Consider the following 18,798-nt stretch of genomic DNA (forward strand, 5'->3'; position numbering starts at 1 on the left):
TGAAATACTTTTTTTTTTTTTCTTTCACTTTTTTTTGTTTTTCAAAAAAAAAAAAAATAAAGAAATGATGTATGTTCTATATTGTTTAGTAGTACTTGAGAAAGGATTCCTTAACATGCTCACAGTTGTTTTAGCAAGTATTATTATGATTAACTGAAATCTTTAAAAATAATAATAAAGCAAGCGCTTGGAGTAGCTCTTGCTGATAGTTGTTGATATGTCTGGTCATATGCATGCATGGAGAGTAGAGCCTTTACAGTGAGAGGAAACAAGTATTCAGATGTTTGTGTTATTTAATACACTTTTTTTGTTTTTGACTTTGTTCTTATAAATATGAACAAAAATAATGCAAAATGTAGTCTAAACAAAGCATGTAAATGGCAAAACTGAGGGGGGGGGGTTAAGACAGATTAACAACGTAACAGCTTTGCAACAAAGTACTAATCAGCTACAACTTTGAGATGTTTATTTTATTTTTTTGCAGTTTCTGCAGCTCTGTAGTTAAATTCCTCTTGACAGTCTTCAATTTCAAAATCTTCCACACACCATTACTTTCTTTTTTAGCAACCAGTCTTGAGTCATTTTAGCTGTATGTTTGGGGTTGTTATCTTGTTGAAACATCCATCTTATCATATAGTTTCTTGGCTGATATGGTGAAACTTGCCCCTAATGTCTCCTGATATGTTACTACATTCCTGTTTTGTTCAATGAATGAAATGATCTAGCACCATTTGCAGAAACGTAGGCTGTAAACAGAGGTTTAAAACCGAGGGGCTTAGTGTGGGATGTATCAACAGAGATGACTGCGGTGCATTCCCTGCGTTCAGGGTAGTAGTAGTAGTAGTAGTAGTAGTAGTAGTAGTAGTAGTAGTAACCACTGTGGTACAATCAGGGATTTTCAAGCTTTTTTTGCCATGGCAGACAATATTTGTTATCATTTTGCAGCATTAATATCTAGAAAATATGTAGTTTTTAAAAAAACATTCTTATTAATATGATCATGTACTTTTCATATTCGTAAGTACAAAGCCAAAAGACACTGTGTGTAAATTTGAAGTGAATATTTGCACTGCAATATATTAAATACATATTCTGTGAATACTTGTTCCCTTCACTATGTTTCTCTGTAGTACTGTAATGAATAATGGGACGTGCCCCTCGTGTTTCTCGCACTGAGGGGAAAGGGACGCGCACGCAGATAAATAAATAAATAAAAAGGTTTAATCTCGGAGTGGATGTGCAGCTAGGCCTGTTGGGCTTCATTTTTTTCGGCGTTTCGCCATGATGCTGTGAACCTGTTCCAGCTCCTGCAGCTTGTCTGTGCATCTAGAGCCCCACTGAAGCGCTGAGGAGGGAACAGCAGCAGCAGCAGCAGCGACGGCGGCGGCGGCTCTGCTGACCTGGATGCGGAGGGGGAAATAGGCCGCTGCTCGCTGTTTGGCTGGGCTATATCTGTTTTTTTGCCCACACCACCATTACATAATTGACGCAGAATCTCTTTTTGGGGCTAGCTTTACACTAAAAGGCTGAATTTCGTCATTAAGTGTAACGTTATGTGTCGGCACCGCCGTAGCTATTAGCGATGGGTAGCCGTTGGCTAGCTAGCTGCCGAAAACCCGTCGCTAGCTCGCAAACCGAAACATGGTTTTGTGGCAGAATAAACGATTCTCGCCAGACAGTCTGTTTATTTTAACTTTGTTGGACGATTTGAAACGTTAGCCACTCAGTTTTGGCCAATAAGATGGACGAAGTGTACCATGTCGAAAAAATAATCCCTCAGCTTGCTAGCTAGCTAGCTAACGGTAAGCTTCCAGTGCTTTGGTTGTCAAGCGATATTTGAAATAAAGTAGCGTTAGCGTTAGCTAGCCTGGCTTGTTGACAGGGCTCTTTTTACCTAAGGGGGGAACTATCTTAGTTAACTAGCTAGCTGACTAACGAGTTGTCGTTAAACAGCAAGAATTTAGGCTAAAGCAGAGTATTTACAACCCCGTTTCGTGAAGGGATGACGGTGAGGAGGCTGTTTGGACCGCTGTGAATGGCACTGATTATGGGGCTTTTGGTGTTTGATCCCGCTTTCGGTACATAAACGCTTCATAACGACTGGAGGGTTGTTTGTAAAGGTGACCAGCAGCCCTTCATGCAGCACATCGATTTACCGGCTAGCTGCAGAGGCAAACAGGCGAGACCGAAACCCTGAAATTTTGACTCGAAAGGAAAAATGGCTCAAGAGGCGTTTCCTTTGCACTATCTGGTCTGGAACAATCAGTACCTGGAGCTCGACAGAGAGCTGAAGAAAAAGCAGGTGAGTGAACGCAGTGACTGACAGCTGCTGTGTGTAATTTAGTGTCAGTAGGGACTGTTCGGCCTGTCTTGCTGCTGAGTTCAGTAACCGTAATTATACATTAGGGAGGGGCAATATGACAGTATTTATGTAGATATCGTGATAATTCATGTCCTAGTGCAGTACAATATACTTTTCTGTACATATCGTGGATTTCGTCAGTACTTGTAGAACAGTGACCAACTACGTTTCGTTTTAAAGTGACCAGAATTAGCCCTGTTTAACTGGATTCAGTGCACAGTGTGACAGATATTGCATAAAGATCATTATATTCACAGTTTCTAATAGTATTTTTTTAAATGTGACACTACTGGTTCTTTTTTCTCAGTTCCAACTGATCAGATGTTTGAGAAAATAAATATCATGACATATTGCAATCTTATTGAAGTATTACGATGCTGTATATTTAAAATGTTTTCCCACCTCTGGCATGTATGTGTGAATGTTTGCTTTCCCTGCAGGAGGATGTGGAGCGCGTGGACCCCCGTGGGCGCACGCCGCTGGAACTGGCCGTTTGCCTTGGTCATCTTGAGTCCGCTCGGGTGCTCCTGAGACACAACGCAGATCCCACACACAGCAATGCCCAGGGCTGGACAGGTGAGGCAACCCCTGCACTATAGTAAGACTAGAATCTTTAAAGCATCCTGTGTGGACCTATGATGTAGCTCAGAGGGTTTGAGGTTGGTTTAAATCACTGTGTTCAGTTTTACAGGAAGCAGTAAGCACAGGAGATCCTGAGCTGGTGCAGCTGGTCCTCCAATATAGAGACTATAAAAGAGCCACTGAGAGACTTGCAGGGATTCCAGAGCTGCTCAGCAAACTGAGGCAGGTAAGGGTGGTATGTATTTTCTGCCACAGGGCACTCAATCACCATGTGGACGGGAGTGATTAAAGTTTGCATTACAATTGAATAGTGAATCATAAAAAAGCGTACTAGTGAAAGTGTTGTGTATTTCAGGCACGGGATTTCTATGTGGAGATGAAGTGGGAGTTTACAAGTTGGGGTAAGCACTGTACATGACACTACACACCACTGATCGAAACAACTGATCTGAAACAAATCACGCATAGACTCTCCCACCAGCACTCTTTCTCTGTGGTTCTGGGTATTCATGTTAACTATTTCAGCACCACAGGAGTGGACAGCTCCACAGACGCTACCCCTTGAGAATAGCTCACTGTTTGTTGCTTGCTTTCTTGTTTTCTCTCCTTCCCTCGTTTCCTCTCTTCCAGTGCCTCTGGTATCTAAAGTGTGTCCGAGTGATGTGTACCGTGTGTGGAAGAGTGGCTCATGTTTGCGAGTGGACACTACTCTTCTGGGCTTTGAGCACATGACCTGGCTCAAGGGCCGACGCAGCTACATCTTTAAAGGTGGAGGTGAGTGAGAATAAAACAAAGTCAGTGTAAAAGTTTTCCACAAAAGAATCTTCCATCGGCAAACTGAGTGAAACATTCTAGCCACCACTTGAGCTTTTCATGCTCCTACAGAAGTGTTCTTTTATAGTTAATGTTAGGTAAATGAGAAATCGTAGCACACTAAAATTGTAAAATCATAAGTTAGACTGAATTGTTGATTTGGAATGGTATTTGTTTTTCATCTGGATGAAAGGATACATCACAAGTAGTTTACTTTTGTTGTAGAATTGAGCTTGTTTTAACAATGTGGCTTTGTAACAGTACATTGTGACATCAGGATATTGCAATACAAAAATGTGGCACTGCATCATGGAGAATAGCCTTTTGGTTAATAATTACTTACAATGCAGTTGCATTGTTTGAGCACCAAATTTTGCAAACAACCAGTACAGAACAACCCAACCAGCATGTTCTTCAGTAAGCTGAATTGTGTTTCAGTGATTCTGCTGATCCTTAAAAAGTTTTATGACATCTTAAAATAAATTTGAAATAAGTCTGAAAATGTCATTGTTTTACTTTTAGCAATGTTACATTCTAAGACGATGCCTAATGTGTGGACTGAAAAGGGTCATTGTGTATATTAAAAAACAACAGTTCTGTTTGTGGTTTAAAACTGACCACTGATGAAGGGGTAGAGAACAGCAGAAGTCAAATACATTGAAAAATTCAAGAATATGCAATTTCAAAATGTAAGTTCAACTGTTTGAGTGAAGAAAACATTAGTGTGCATTAGTTTGCTGTGGAAATATTTATTTGTTGAGGTCTTAAAAAGGTATTAAGAAACACTTTATGCAGCAACTATGTGTTCAAAATATTGTTATAATATTGAACTATGAGCCCTGTGTTGAGAAGTGAATCAAATTGTGGGCTGAGTGTGTCTTTACACCCCTAATTATGGAAAATGGTATAGGATTTTTTTTTTGCTGAAAACCTTGATCAACTTTGCAGTAGTTGCTGCAGAATAACATATTTGTGGATGGAGCTTGGATAGGTCAGTTAAAATTGTCTAATTTAGTGTAATGACACTCAGTAGTTACTGACCTTTATTTTAAAGGCTAACAATAAGTAATGACAGTGATGATATGGCCTTGGAAAGACAGAATATGTACAGTGCAGCTGTGTGTTTTTCAGAGGGCGGGGCCATGGTGATGGAAGTGGACCATGAGAAGCAGGTGGTGTACACAGAGCCGCTGTCTCTATCACCACGTGATGCTCCCTCTCTTCTCGCTGCCATGCTGCCCTCACAGGAGAACACAGCACAAAGACTTACCTCTCCCATTGTTTCTACGCACCTCAACACACGCAACATCGCCTTTGAGAGGTACAGATACTCAGCACTGCCACACACCTCTCAGGTTCTCTCATCTCTACAGTACTAAACATCCGCCCGCAGTGAGGGTGTCTGTAGCCACCGAATCTTAAACTAAAGCACATCAGTGACTCCAGGTTCATGATGTTTCCAGGAACAAATCTGGAATTTGGGGCTGGCGCTCTGAGAAGACAGAGGTGGTCAGTGGATATGAGGCCAAGGTGAGATTTGAAGAAATTAAAAATTTTGAGCTGGGTGTGTTGGTTTTGTTTGGTTTTCTCTCCCAAGCAATCTTGAATTGAATACTTTTTTCTTCATTCTAGTCATTTCATTGCTCACATAATAATAATATAGTAGGGATAGACCTGCATAAGAGGTTTCACAGTGTGACCTTTCAAAAGGCTGGTTATAGGAACTACATGAAACTACAGAATTGTATTCTTCTCTTTTTAATAATGTGAAAAAGTGAGAAACATGCACCTATGGTGTTGGTTGTTTTACAAAGCTGGGAGTAAACCGAAGCAAATGTAACAACATGTATGAAAGTGTTCTTATTGTGTGCTATTTATTTATGTTTTTTTGATATAAAGAAAGCTGCAGTTGTCCTGTTTGTTTTATCTTGGTGCTGCTGTGTGAAATGTTTTCTCTCTTCCTCTTTCACCCCTAGTTTCTCATCAGCAACTCAACAGTCACAGCATTTCACAGAGTGCCAACAGTGTCCTAGTTTATTTAGACTGAATTACCAGGATTTTTATTTGATTATGTTATTTAAATATCTGAGCCTATTAGGGCTCCTGCTGAAACACATTACCCTGTGTAGGTGAAAGATGTTACACCTCTGTAGTCATTTTTTAACACCTGATAACGTATGTGACTTATTGAAGGTTTACAGTGCTAGTAATGTAGAGCTGGTGACGCGCTCTCGAACCGAACATCTCTCTGATCAGGACAAGTCCAGATGCAAAGGTACATGTGCATTTAATAAACAATGAATAATGACTTTTAATGCCACATGAGCAGCCATGTTATGTCTTAATTCTGTTTCTTTCCTCTCTTATTATTATACTACTCTGCTTCTCCTTCTCCTTCTCCAGGTTCCAGAACACCTCTTCAGTCTTTCCTTGGGATTGCGGAGCAGCATGTGTCTAACAATGGGGTGAGGAGTATAATATAGTGCATGCTCTGTAACCATGATCTACTATGATGAAGTACCCTGTTCCTGTTTTGTGTGTTGAATCATACAGGTTTCATGGCAGAACAGATTGTTTACACTTCACAGTTTAGAGTGTTTGTTAAAGGCACAGTCCAAAAGTGTGAAAACACCTGCACAGTGTTTATTCGGAAATCAAGGGAATTAATGGAGAATGTGTTCCCTCTTTGCTTCAGTAACAGACTCTACTCTTCTGGGAAGGCTTTTGCTGTGATGTTTTGATTGCATTCAGCCACAAGAGCATTGATTGTTAGTTCTAGATCACAAATGTCACTCCAACTTATCCCAAAGCATTTCATGGTTTTCCATCACTTTAACACATTTCACCGCTCCACAATCCAGTCCTGTGGAGCTTTATACCCCTCTAGTAAATTCTTGGCATTGGGCATCGTGACCTTGGGCTCATATGGGGCTGCTCCAGAGCCTCCCATTCTGTTGGCAATCCTTTTCTATGGAGATTATAGTGGTGGGCAATATTATGATATTTTATTGTTATTGTGATTATTTTGTTATTGTGATACTCTGTATACTTTTCTGAGTATATTGTGGATATCATCAGTACTTTAAGAGCACTGACAAGGTGCATGCTTCATTATAAACAGCATTATTAACCCTGTTTAATTGGGTTACACAGTATGTGAAATATTGAAACAATAATCATTCTGTTTAAAGTTTTTAATAGCAGTTGTGACGCTACTATTTTGTCTGCGTATCAAAATATTATGATACCAATCGTGTATTGTGATAATTTGCCAGTAAATGTCAGCAGTGGGTGTGCTGTAATAATTCTGCAAGTCTGTAATTAGAAAGGATGTCTATACTTTTTGGACATAAGATGTACCTTTAAGGTCCTGTGCAGTCTTAAAATATAGGGTAAACCTTTGGCACATATTAGAATGGCTATGACTACATGATTTGGTCTCTGCAATTGGTTGATTCCAAAAGTATGTGGATGCCATACATGGTAATGTGCCTACTGCACTAAATGAAGCACTCTCTATTGTGAACAGAGCTACTGAGTACATCAATAACTTCTGTGAGCTGTAAGCATGCTGACCAATCTCAGATTTTCATCTCCCATCCTGTGAGAGTTGGCTGTGGAGATTTCATGCAGGAATTTCAAGAAGTGAGCTGAAAGAACTTGAAATGTAATGTTGGTTAATTGCTCTAAAAAGCTCTAATAGATTAAAAAGGTTTTAGAAGCTTTTATCATTTTTGTCATATATTGCAGCATTAATAGTACTACCAGTAGTGATTAGAGTGCTCCCACATCCCTGTTGCTTAGTGGAATAATGACTCAAGTAGAATTAAATGTAGTGGAAAAAACAACCTGAGTAGATGTTTAGGAGAAAAAAATTTCTATAGAACAATGGTAGGCATCATGCATCTATCAGCATATGAACTGACATGCATTTACCACTGTTCTTCTTTTTTGGTATTATTTTGCTCTAAAATAAAATGCTAAAGCCTGAAAGCGAGGCGCATGAACAACACTAAAGCTCATATCATCTTTCGATTTTACAGATGATCTTTACAGAGTTTACAAAACAGTATGTGTATCTTTTTATAACGCTTTTTATAATTTTCTGTTGATGGCCAGAGTCAGGTGTCCCAGTGTGCCAGCCCCCATAACCCAACAGCCATCACAGCAGAGGAATACTTTGATCCAGAGTTTAACCTGAATGGTAGAGACATCGGCCGGCCCATAGAGCTCACCAGCAAAGTGCAGAGGTACCACCGCTATGGCAATCCACGCAACAGTTTCAGTGCGCTGTTGTTCTCTCGGACAATCTGTGTCTGTCTCATATTCTCTCTCTCTTTTCTTTCTTTCTCTCAGGTTTAAAGCCACATTATGGTTAAGTGAGGCCCACCCTTTGTCACTGGCTGAGCAGGTGACGCCCATTATTGACCTCATGGCTATCTCTAATGCCCACTTTGCCAAACTGCGTGACTTCATTACTCTGCGCTTACCGCCTGGCTTCCCTGTCAAAATAGGTAAGACAGACTGATTGATAGGTTTCAGGATCGGTGGTGCAGGATTGTTTTTCTAATGGTTTTATTTTCTCTTTTGATTGCCTCTCAGAGATCCCCCTCTTCCATGTGTTGAATGCACGAGTGACTTTCAGTAATCTATGTGGTTGCGATGAGCCGGTCAGCTCTGTTACTGTTCACTCTCCACAAGGAGCCCCCGATGCAGGTACTGAACCCCTTCATCAGCACAAATTCAACATTGTCATCATCATCTTTTAACATGTAAGAGCACTTACAGCAATGTTTGGACCAACGACACTAAATGTTAAAATGTATTTAGACATACCCTCCAATTAGTGAATCTAGTTATGGTGCACCAACTGCTGACACGGACAATTAATTGCACATACACAAATTGTGTAATCCCCATAGAAAAGTGTTGCCAATAAAAAGGGACGCTCTGGAGCAGCTGTCTTGAGCTTGCATTGGCTAGGAGGGTGTAAAACTTACCAAGATTGGTCTGTGGAGCAGTGTGCCTGTGTCGTCTTGAGTGTTGGAGCACCATCCATTATGTTTAAAATAAGCATTTGTGATGCAGAACTAACCATCAGTACCTGACCTCACTAATGTTCTTGTAGCTGAATTCAATCAAATCCTCACAGCAACTCTCCAGTGTAAAGCTTCGTCTTAATAGTAGTGACTGTAACTGTAGCAAAGGGAGCACAAAGTCACTATTATTAATTCTTATGATTATAGAAGGAACATTGAATCAGAAGCTGCTGCAAACCTCAGGACAGATAGTATAAATACAAGCAAATATGTGCTTCTTTTATAAGTGTGTTTGGAGATTGTCTGTCTGTTCTTTTCAAACTACAGTGAAATCATTGTGATAGTCAACCGTATCTACAGATATGACGGATCCAGATTAGGTTGAAAAATATCTTTAAATGTTATGAATTATGTCTGTCATTAATGTTTAATGCAGTTTGTTTTATAGCTTTTTATGAAGTTGTAAGTATTTTTTAGAATTTCTAAAGCGGTCATTATATGTATTTTAAGATGGTTAATTTAATGGCGAATCTCCATCGGTTTATTTCTTGTCCTTTCAGGTCAGAGTCCTCCTCCCCTGAACTGTGAGGTTGATCCCTCTGTGTTCGAGCCTCCCCCAGATTACACAACACTTGGCCCTGGCCGCAGTGAGCCAATGAGAGATGAGGATGACAACCTCCTGCAGTTCGCCATTCAGCAAAGTCTACTGGATGCAGGGACAGAAAGTGACCAGGTAACCCCAAAACCTTAATTTAACTCCTTAACACTTAAAGCTAGTTTAAAATATTTTATGTTTAATGATAAAATGTCCTGAAGTAAAGTGTTATAAACCCCTTAAACTGAAAGGATCTCTGTGTGTTTTCCTGACTCTTATGGCTATACAACTTACCTGCTACCCATTTTGGACTGTTAACTGACTTGGACTTTAGACTAAATTCCATTTTGCTTTAAATGATCATTTACATGAACTATGTTTATTAAAACATTAAATATGATTGAGCATTTAATTTTTTCACTACCACTACAAGAATAACACCTGAAACTTTAACAGATGTTTCAGTAGTCAAAATTTGAGCAAATTCAAAAACACTAGCCACTACATGACTAGCAAACACCGCTTCAACAAACATGAAATCATATTTTTCATTAAACACAAAAATGACCTTAATTGCAGAAATATGTGTTTCAGTAATGACAATTCATAATGTTACACACTGATTTTCAGACTTTGGGACACATTTATGTCAAAACACACCCTACTCTAAAATGCTGGCTCTGTCTTTGGATGAAAACGCTTTGTGTTTTGGTAGTGATATTAAAAAAAAGTTGATGGATCAATCGAAAAAACAAAAAATGCTAAGTCTTTTAACTTGAAAATACATTTAAAAGGCCTTCTTAAAAACATTTAAACAAAAAGTTGAAATTTATGGATGTGTTTTGGACACCCACCTTCAAATAAAAAGTTCCCTGTAAATGATGATTTCATATATTTTATCTTATTCATTTGGATTAAAATAAATTTGAACATAATCTTTGTAAATATCTAAGGTTTACTGAATTGGTTTGTAAATAGTGTTTTTTTTTTTGTGGTAGGACTGCAGTTTAAACTATTTCAGTAGAGTGGTCTGTGTAATAGCTGTGGAATAAGTCCCAGAATAATTGAGTGAATAAAAAGCCTGTAGTTTAAGGGGTTAGTAGGTAGGTAAAGTAATAATTTGACATCTGGAGCACAAAGTTGTTGAGTGCTGTTATGAAAAACAGTGGCACTTGTGTGTCCAGAGGGTAATAAACTAGCCGTTACTCATTCAGACCAACTAGCATCACCTTCTGCCAGTAGATACACTGATTTAATTATGTTCAATGCTTTGTAATCTGTACGTTTCTAAGGAATCACTTTTAAGATGCATGTAACTGATGGTATGTGTGTGTGAATGGTGCTTTCGCCCAGATTCAGTACCGCTTAGGACCGTTACTAACATTGCACCCATTCTGTATCACTCTCTGTGTCTCTCTTCCTTTCTTTAGGTGACAATATGGGAAGCTCTCACTAACACTCGTCCCGTCTCTTCTCAACCTCCACTTTATGAGGAGGATTCTCAGCTTGAGAGGTGTGTGTGTGTGTGTGTGTGGGTGTGTGTGTGTGTGTGTGTGTGTGTGTGTGTGTGTGTGTGTGGGGGGGGGGGGGGTTGAATGGGTTTGTTTTCATACGATATTAGGACAAAAATTACTAGGATTTGTCATAAGATCCAAGAAAAACATTTACTAAAATATTGCAATGAAGAAAGTGATCCTGACTTTTTCAATGTAAAGTACTTTTTACAAAACCTACATGTTTATTTTTTAAACCTAAAAGGAAAGAAATGATGTTAAGGTTTAAGGGTAGACTTTTTGTCCCTAAACCTTGAAAATATAAAACTCTTATAACATATACACTGTATGTCCAAAAGTTTGTAGACACATACTTATTTAACATTTCTTCTGAAACTAGAGTCATTAATGGGGAGGCTGCCCCACATTTGCTGCGGTAACAGACTCTACTTTTTTGTGAAGGCTTTACACCAGATGTTGGTGTGAGGATTTGATTGCATTCAGCCACAAGAGCATTAATGAGATCAGGTACTGATGTTGAATGATTTAGGTCTGGATCAAACATGGATGGTGCTCCTTGACTCCTGAGAACATAGTTAACACTGCTCCACAGCTCTGGGGGGCTGGGGGTGCTTTATACTACTTCTTTAGTCAGCACTTGGCATTGGGCATGGTGATCTCAGGCTCATGTGTCCCCGTTCTGTAGGCAGTGCTTTTATATGGAGATCATTGATCCTTAGAGGTTATTAAAATGGCTGAATTGCAAGGAATAAAAACAAAGAGAAATGCTAGACTGACTTTGATTGTGTGTCTGAGTACCGTGTTAATTCGATTTACATTCAATTTATAGGGCAATCCAGGAGTCTCTGTCTCTGTCACTGGCTACAGGAGAGGGAAGGGAATTGCCTGATCCTGAACAACCTCTTTCATGTTCACCTGACCCCGCCCTTAACTCACCTCCCTCCTATGGCTCACTGGCTGACCCACGGGCGCCGGGGGCGTTTGCCGTGGTGTCCAGCTTTGATGAGCAGCTGCGCCTAGCTATGGAACTGTCATGCAGAGAGCAGGAGGAGCTTGACAGGTGATGATAAAACGAAGGTCGAAATTACGGCAGAAGGTGTTTATTGTCTTTAACATTTACACTGACCAATAACGTTTCTCTTTGTGCTGTCCAACAGAAAAAGGAGAGAAGAAGAAGAAGAGCTTGAAAGGATACTGCAACTGTCACTCACAGAGAAGTAACCACAGTATACATATAGGCAGGTTTTAAGGGTTATTTATTGGTTGTGCTTTTTTTCTGCAATGTTAAATTATTCATAAAGATTCATCCTTCCTTTTTATTTTATAAAGTCTTTGAAATGGAACAGAGGGCTTGATTAAAGGACCAGAAACAGAGATATAACACATTATAAAGAGAAATCAGACAGTAGCCTGATGAATAAACACCATGAAACAAAAAGCATGGCAAGACATTGTGAGTGATGTCCTCTGAACTCCAGTGTCATCATTCTGAGTGAAAAATGTTCAACCTTTATGTTCATTATAAAATGCTGATCATGTGAATATCACATATTGATGACTATGACGATGCATAAAGTGATGAAAATAATGTTGCATAAAATAAGTTAAATATGGTGGCTGACAACAACATGGAAGTATAATTATTAAATGTTCCTGAAACGCTTTCACACGCTTTCTTTATTCTTTTATGTTTTTTTGCATGCAGTGTGTGCATGAAGCCTAAGTGGAGGATTTAAATCTAATGTTAAAAGGAGGTTTTAACATCTTACTTTTGAAGAAAATTGAACTGAAATTTACTGGGGGATCACACAACCAACATCACCCCTTTTAAGAGAAAGAATGAAATGTGTCATTCTCTCAGTTTGGATTCTATCCAGACATTTTACATATATGTGCTTTGAGGATTTTAATCAGATTACAGATTGTGTTATATTCCAGTGTATAAGTGATGAGACAGGTGGAATTTGTAAGCAACAGGCCTTTCAGAACAAGATAATGTTAAAACAAAAAGAAAAGTAGAAAAAAATTTGCAGTTTATTTTTATTTTATCTACATGATACTTTATAGTTTAATAAAGGATGATTGTGTAGATTTATGTAAATTTCACGATGTCATCTAGTTGGCTTAACTGTTGAGGAAATATCCTTTTTATTTTAAACAGTCACTCCATTGTAAAGTCCTTGTAAAATCATGATTATGATGGTGTTTAGAAGAAGCAGTGTATATATAGTGCAATCAAAATACCTTCACATTTTGAAAGTAACTTTAACAATTGATTTAAGTGACATAGGAAAGGCAGGATTGAACCTTATTGTAAACTATGTTGTACAAATGAATTAAATGAATTATTTATTCACATTTATTCACAAACAAAAGCCATGAACAAGTCAGTGTAACATCACCTGAGTGGGTGAAGAGTAAGAAAATGAAGCTTCATAAATTATTCTTGAATTTAACTAATAAAAAAGTATAATTCGTGTGCCAAAAAAGTTGGGATGCTGTGCAGTATATTAAGAGACCCTTATTAGTCCCACAACGGGGAAATTTCACCTCCGCATTTAACCCATCCATGAAGTGAAACACCACATACACTCTAGTGAGCACACTTGACCGGAGCGGTGGCCAGCCCAATCCGCAGCACCCAGGGAGCAGTTGGGGGTTAGGTGTCTTGCTCAAGGACACCTCAGTCATGTGCTGTTGGCTCTGGGGATTGAACTGGCCTCCTGCCTCCCTAACCTCCAGCTCATGACTGCCTCATGAAAACAGAATTATATAAACCATATATTTAAGTGAAAATAGTACAAAGACAACATATCAAATGTTGAAATTGAGGAATTGTATTAAAAATTCAATGCCAGCAACAGGTTTAAAAAAAAAAATGTTGGGATGAGGACAACAAAAGGTTGGTAAAGTTGTGTAATGCAAAAAAACCACCTGGTGGTAAATTAGCAACAGGACAGTAACATGACTGGGTACAAAAAGAGCATCTGAGAGAGGCTGAATCTGACAGAAGTAAAAGTGAGGAGTTCATCACTCTGTGAAAGACTATGTGGCCGAATAGTGCAACAATTTAAGAATTTAAGAATTACGTTTCTCAACCTATAATAGCAGAAAACTTTGGGAGTTTACCATCTACAGCAAATAATATCAATAGAAGATTCCGAGAAATCTGCAGGAGGCAAGGCCAAAACCCAGTATTGGCTAGTCATGATCTTTGGACCTGCATTAAAAACAGACATGAATCTGTAGTGGAAATCACTGCATCACTGAAGAACACTTCTGAAAACCATTGTCTGAGAGCACAGTTCATCGCTGCATCCACAAATGCAAGTTAAAATTACCATGCATAGAAGAAATTGTACTTAAACAGGATCCAGAAATGCGTTGTACTATTTTCTGTTAAATATCAGGTTAACATGATTTGCGCATCATTGCATTCTATTTGTATTTACATTTTGTACAGTATCCCAGGTTTTTTGAAAATGGGGTTGTATTACACATTTTTTTTATGTAGTCATATGTCATATTTGGAAATTAGTTTAGCTAAACAGGATGGTTACATGTGATTATAATGAGGTATGAGAAAAGACAAATCACAGTAAAATAGATGTGGGAATTCTGTTTCATGACCCACGCTTCACAACTGCCTCTTCAGCTCTCTGTTCTCATTGTGTTTTTTGCAGGGTTTAAGTCAAATCTTTCAGTGACAAGTTTTGCTTTTAGATTTTAGTTCAGTATAAATAATATTTATGAAGCAGTATTCCTAAGGGGGTATGTTTGTCCCATAATTTGGTGGATTCTTACCTAAAAAAATGTCACTTTAACAGGAAGAAAGAATCCCTTTGTTCTCTCAGATTCAAATTACTTTCCCCACAACCCCCATAATCATATATTTGAGACCTTTTTTGTACAACTTATAAATGGATAGAGCAAAATGATCCTATAACAAAAAACAGATCGACTCATTTCAACTGATCTTTTAAAATAAGGTTTTGCCCCATGATTTGATGAGGAGAGAAAATAAAGTTGGGGTGACCTTCCCCCATGATACCTTACATCAATGTGCATAAAATCTCAAAATGAGTTATAATTATGGAATGGGAAAACTAAGCATGGGTTTATTACTTTCCCACCCTCACTGGACATTGGATATGAAATTCAGAATTGTACAAAAAAGGACTACACACATACACAGCACACATACTAATGTATTATAACTTTTATAGTTTCCATGCAATATTTGGGAAAAACATAACTTTTCCAAAGCCTAAACTCCCTAGCCTTAACCTCAGTGGCCAAAAGAAATGTTTTGACTCTTGAACATGGCATGTCCTCAACATACTTAGAACTGCAAAAATAATGGTGCCACCTGCTTCACTTTCTTTGGGAAGAAATGATGCACTTTCTGGTTTCCTTCTGCTGACGTCCTCTTCTAGCCCAATTTAAGCGGTCCTCCAGTAGAGCCTCATACCTGTCCACAATACAGAAAAGAGCAGAGAGGATCAGAATGATCTCTTCTACAAACTGCTGTCACAGATACAATCAAAGGTCTTCACCACCTGCAAAGTTTCTTCTCTGCAGTAATCCAGCTTTTAAACAAGCGCTTCTACAATCTGGCCACTCCCATTTATGGACCATTCTACCGGATTAAATTAAATTGCTGCACCACAGAGAAAAATAATAATAATTAAGTATTAAGACCTTAGAAATTTACAAGGACTGTGTTATGATCTGCACACTTAAAACAGGTTGTTCCCCAAGGGTTGTTTAAGGAAAATGGTTCTTTGGATTCACGTCGAGAGGAGCCAGTTGAGGTGGTTCGGGCATCTTGTTAGGATGCCTCCTGGACGCCTCCCTTGGGAGGTGTCACAGGCAAGTCCACCGGGGAGGAGACCCCGGGGAAGACCCAGGACATTCTGGCGTGACTATATCACCCAGCTGGCCTGGGAGCGCCTCGGAATCCCTCCCAGGGAGCTAGTGGAAGTGGCTGGGGAAAGGGAGGTCTGGGCTTCATTGCTCAGGATGCTGCCCCCGCGACCCAAACCCCGGAGAAGCGGAAGATGATGGATGGATGGATGGATGGTTCTTTGGATTGGATTTTAAGAAGAAATTTAAGAAGAAATTCTTCTGATGTAAACCATCAGTATTATGATAAATTAACTGAGGATAGCAAAATGAAGGTAAAACAAAACTAAACCCGAAGACTGCTGGGATAGGCTCCAGCACCCCCCCCGCGACCCTGACGGAGAAGCGGCTTAGAAAATGGATGGATGGATGGACAAAACTAAACCAAGAGTTTAAAAAATTAGTAAACAAGAACCAGAAGTGATGGAAAAGGAAATAGCTAATACAAAAAACATCTTCCTTGGTTTATTGTAACAATTATATTTTGTGAAGTTACAGAGACCATCATACAAAAAAAATTGAGAACATTTATTTCAGGAACACCATGTTCTTACAAATGTTCTTACGAGAAAAGAAAGAAAGGACTTTTACTCGTATGTAACATATTTTCTTTACACACTTGTGCATCATGCCTCTGTGTTTTAAAAGATAATATCATTATGACAATATAATTATATATGATACAATAGTAATACATTCTTCCACCATCATTTGCTCTTTCTGTCTCATCTTCCTGTTCACCAAACTTCTCAGTCTCAGCTGCCTGTCTCACTTTCCTCTTTGTTCTCAGGCTCAATTGTAGAATCAAAGAAAAGGGTCTGAGAGTTAAAAAAAACATCTAAAATGACTGCTTAATTTATTTTTTACATATTCAAACAGTGGAAAGCACTCTATGATCTATCCACATCCCTCAAGGTTGAAAAGATTCCTCCTTTCACTTTATGGTGCCTTTCTTGGCAACATGCATTGTCTCTTTTCATACGGCATTATTTTCCTGTATGTCATTTTCAAGGTCAATCACAACGACAAGTGTCAAGAGCAGATGCAAAATTTAAACCTGACTGCTGCAGTTATTCTTTGCTAACATAACATCAGCATAGGAGACCCCTCTTCACTGCATACTTGCTCAAAAGTTCCATGGTTGAGGAGCTTCTTGGTCTCATCACTCAGACTAGTGATAACTGCAAGATGAGTCTTAGTATTCCACCCATGCCTTGGTCTTGTAGCTGAAGGAAAGGCTTCACTGGGCTGCCTGCCCCTACAGAAGGAGGAGTTGGCCTCGTGGAAGGTACAGCAGGGACCATGGTCCTATTGACGTTGGCCCATACTTTCTTAATCTGCTCCATTATGTCATTCTTCACAACGGCCTCTTTAGTGCTCTGTTCTCCTTCATGTGTTTTTCATCAAACTCCAGTTCTTGCTTAATCTTGGCTCCATCCACCAAAGGAGTGTCCTTATGAAAAGGCTTTCCAGGGCCTTCTGGTCCCAAAGAAGGGTTAGCTTTCTTGTGGAGGATAGAAATTAATTCCATTTGGTTGTCCTGTTTCAGAACAGCCAGGCAGATGGGCTTGTAAAGACCCATGGAAGCTTTATCATTACAGTGTAGAAATGCAAGAGATTGTCAAATGCAGTTTCTGTTTATGCTAGTTATAGTAGTAACTGTACTTTTACCCTTGATACATTTCACAGGTTTATGAAATGGCCTTTACACAGACTGCCCATGCCAGACTGAACCACTGCTGTCTCACTTTTGGTCTATTCAGGGTCGTCACATTTCATTGCTTTCATTCTGTGCTAACATGGAAATGCAAACACTTTAAGGTCTTATTTGAGAGACAATAAAATAAAGCTATTGTTCTGTGTTGAGCAGCTGTGTGGGTTTGCATTTTACAAAGTACAGTTTATACTTCCTTATTTATCCTTGTATTAAAAATCATTCATTCATTCATTCGTTCATTTTCTAAGCCACTTCTCCCTCAGGGTCGCCGGGGGGTGCTGGAGCCTATCCCAGCAGTCATTGGGCGGAAATAAATCAGACAAAAATAAATATAACAATATAATTTGCATAGTATTGCAATGATGCAATACTTTTGGGATCCTGTTAGCTTGTGCTTTTTTACAATGCTCTGCTGTTTGTACCTTGTGACATTGGTGGTGTAATGGCCCCCTGTTATTATACATTGCGTGTGGCTGCTTGATCTACAAAAGTAAAAAGGACATTGAAATGTGGATCTGAATACAAGGACACTTCCTGTGATAGATGCTTACACTCAGCTAACATGATGTGACATGTTCTTTTATGTTTTAGCTTCTTTATAGGAAGTCCTGGGAATTTTTAAAATCTCAATTCAGTCCTGGCCAGTTTCACCCACTGCCTAGGTCTCTTCCTGTCACATCTGTAATCACATCTTTTTGTGCAATGGCATTGAACTGTTCAACACGCTTGGAGGAGAACGTCAACTGCTAATTCTGAATATCTGATAACGGACACCTGGCTTAGGTAGCATCACAATGAAAGTGAAGCCAACTTTGCTACTTGGCTGTGGCATCATGAGGGATTGAGTTTGACTTTTGTCCGTGGCGTGTACATGGTATGATTTATATTGGTGGAGGTTTGGGGGCCTACAAAAAAAGTGTAGAACATGGGCCCATGACCAGCTTCATTTGTCACTTATAGAAAATATTAGACCTTCTTAAAACAAAGTTGTGAAAACTATTCTTTCATTTAATACCTTTGTAACCCCCTGGAACTGATGTCCTTGTTTGCTTGAAAGCTTGAGTTTACCCTCTATGCTATCTATGGGACTGATAGGGGACCCCCTGCCTATACTGTATTATAGAAGCCAGTTCCCTCTTGTTTCTGCTTCTCTTGTTTTTGGCAGCGGTATGTCAATTTAAAGGGGAACTCCACTGATTTTTCAGATTCTACATGATTTAACGGCTGGGATGTAGACGAAGTGATTCCGAGTGGTTTGGTGCGAAATGCTC

At 39.1% G+C, this 18,798-nt stretch overlaps 1 protein-coding gene across 1 annotated transcript; it reads left to right on the forward strand.

The window, feature by feature from the left end:
- Positions 1-1,193: 1,193 nt before the first annotated feature.
- On the forward strand, positions 1,194-12,572 carry ankrd13d (ankyrin repeat domain 13 family, member D). The gene is made up of 16 exons (XM_017692099.2): positions 1,194-2,302; positions 2,803-2,938; positions 3,046-3,170; positions 3,300-3,345; positions 3,575-3,718; positions 4,889-5,078; positions 5,221-5,287; positions 5,951-6,032; positions 6,161-6,222; positions 7,877-8,007; positions 8,114-8,271; positions 8,360-8,473; positions 9,357-9,529; positions 10,822-10,904; positions 11,735-11,965; positions 12,063-12,572. Exons 1-16 carry the CDS (start codon positions 2,219-2,221, stop codon positions 12,124-12,126), a joined length of 1,890 nt encoding a protein of 629 aa, XP_017547588.1. The 5' UTR covers positions 1,194-2,218; the 3' UTR covers positions 12,127-12,572.
- The last annotated feature ends 6,226 nt before the right edge of the window (positions 12,573-18,798 follow it).

The sequence above is a fragment of the Pygocentrus nattereri genome, chromosome 8 (assembly GCF_015220715.1).
Source record: "Pygocentrus nattereri isolate fPygNat1 chromosome 8, fPygNat1.pri, whole genome shotgun sequence".
In the NCBI taxonomy this organism is placed as follows: domain Eukaryota; kingdom Metazoa; phylum Chordata; class Actinopteri; order Characiformes; family Serrasalmidae; genus Pygocentrus; species Pygocentrus nattereri.